Source organism: Sphaeroforma arctica (genome assembly GCF_001186125.1).
Source record: "Sphaeroforma arctica JP610 unplaced genomic scaffold supercont1.2930, whole genome shotgun sequence".
NCBI lineage: Eukaryota > Ichthyosporea > Ichthyophonida > Sphaeroforma > Sphaeroforma arctica.
Genome location: NW_014037628.1, coordinates 1 through 1,619, shown reverse-complemented (window position 1 = coordinate 1,619; position 1,619 = coordinate 1). Strand labels below are relative to the sequence as shown.

Sequence of the window (1,619 nt, the reverse complement as noted above, 5' to 3'; positions counted from 1 at the left end):
TAATAAGTATATACTAACTATAGTAGTACTATATAATAATAAGATATTACTATATATAGTAGTACTATATATATATATATATATATATATATGTTTTTACGTATACAAATACGCTCAAGTACGCTTAGCCTGGGAACTAAAACCCCAAACGCGCAGCTATGACAGCTTGTCCGTAGATTATACGTTGGAAAAAACTTTTCCTGAAGGACTATACGTAAAAATACAATTCCCAACATAACAACTTGTACCACAGAATAAAATGCAGCAGTGTTGCGACAAAGTCTGTGCATGAGGTACTCGTACACGAGCTTCACACCCACACAGACAGACAAACACCCGCCCCATGCACCTCAGCGCAGTAACACAGCACCGAGCAGCTAATGTTCACCTACCCCTGACTTATCTCCTTCAGTCAGCAAGCGCACAGCAGCTCTAAGACCGACATTCAAGCGGTCTGTACTAGACCTGTCACTCGTAGCGTCCGACGAATATTTGTGTGAGCTGAGCCGCTCCATGACATGCGATAGCGTCTGTTGGCTGTTTGCCCATGTGTTCAAGACAACTGGCGTGGCACCGTTAATGATGAGAGAGAGCTGGCATCGCGGAGGGGGAAGACAATGAGGTGAAGCATTAGTGATACGGATAGCAATCCTCCGTAGACTATAAATACATCATCCAAGTACATTTGTCAATGCGCGAGGGTTGACCGCGGATGTGCTATTTGAAGTGACAACTCTAAACTCTAAACTCCAAACCCTAAAACAGTACAATGGTTATCATAGATACATATTATTGTATTGTGTTGTCTCTGTACTCAAGCATCCGCATTGCTGGTGTGTGAAGGGCAATGCTGATATTGATTTCAAATGGACTTGGCGGCACCACCAACCTTTAAAATACGCGCTAAACGACGTCAAAGATAGAACACTTGAACACGATAGGACAGCGACTTGGGTACTTATATTATTGCTCAGATGAAGACCACACATACCACATACCCGTTTGTCGCCATGAAACAAATCAAAGACGACCCGCGCGTAATCGCATACGCTTTGTAGTATAGCAGACCAGATTTCGGGTGTGATCGGTCCATCGAGATCTAGGAGGACAACGAATGCGCAAATAGTATTGTAGTTTAGTCATTTAGGACAGGTGCAAGGTGTAACATATCCGACTGCGAATGATTGGTTGCAATTTGACATTTTACGACTGGTGAGGCAGCAGAATAGACTTTCACCTCTGCCAGAACCCATACACAATTCAGAAGAAAAGTAGGTATAACTTTAAGACAGACACAATTAAAAAGCAAACACGATTTAACTTTAAGTTAAGACCGTATCGACAGTTTCCTGTTACAAATTTATGGATATATTTTAAATACATATCAAAATTGTTATATATATATATATATATATATCTATATATAATAATTGTGCGTATTTTTGTGTTTCTTTATGTATATGTAAAAAGCATGTTTCCACATATACATACATGTACAGACACATACACACACAACAAACACTCACAGACACACACGCATATATATATATATATATGTATATATATATATATATATATATATACATATATATATATATATATATATATATATATATGTG

General features: G+C 38.5%; 1 protein-coding gene across 1 annotated transcript in view; it reads right to left on the bottom strand.

The window, feature by feature from the left end:
* SARC_13133 (hypothetical protein) overlaps positions 1 to 1,101 on the bottom strand; it is a gene marked incomplete at both ends in the record, with an annotated part of 3,843 nt that extends 2,742 nt beyond the window's left edge. The window contains 2 exons of the mRNA XM_014292743.1: positions 393 to 593; positions 999 to 1,101. Coding sequence (XP_014148218.1) covers positions 393 to 593; positions 999 to 1,101 — 304 coding nt within the window. The remainder of the gene's footprint in view (positions 1 to 392; positions 594 to 998) is intronic.
* Positions 1,102 to 1,619: the final 518 nt, after the last annotated feature.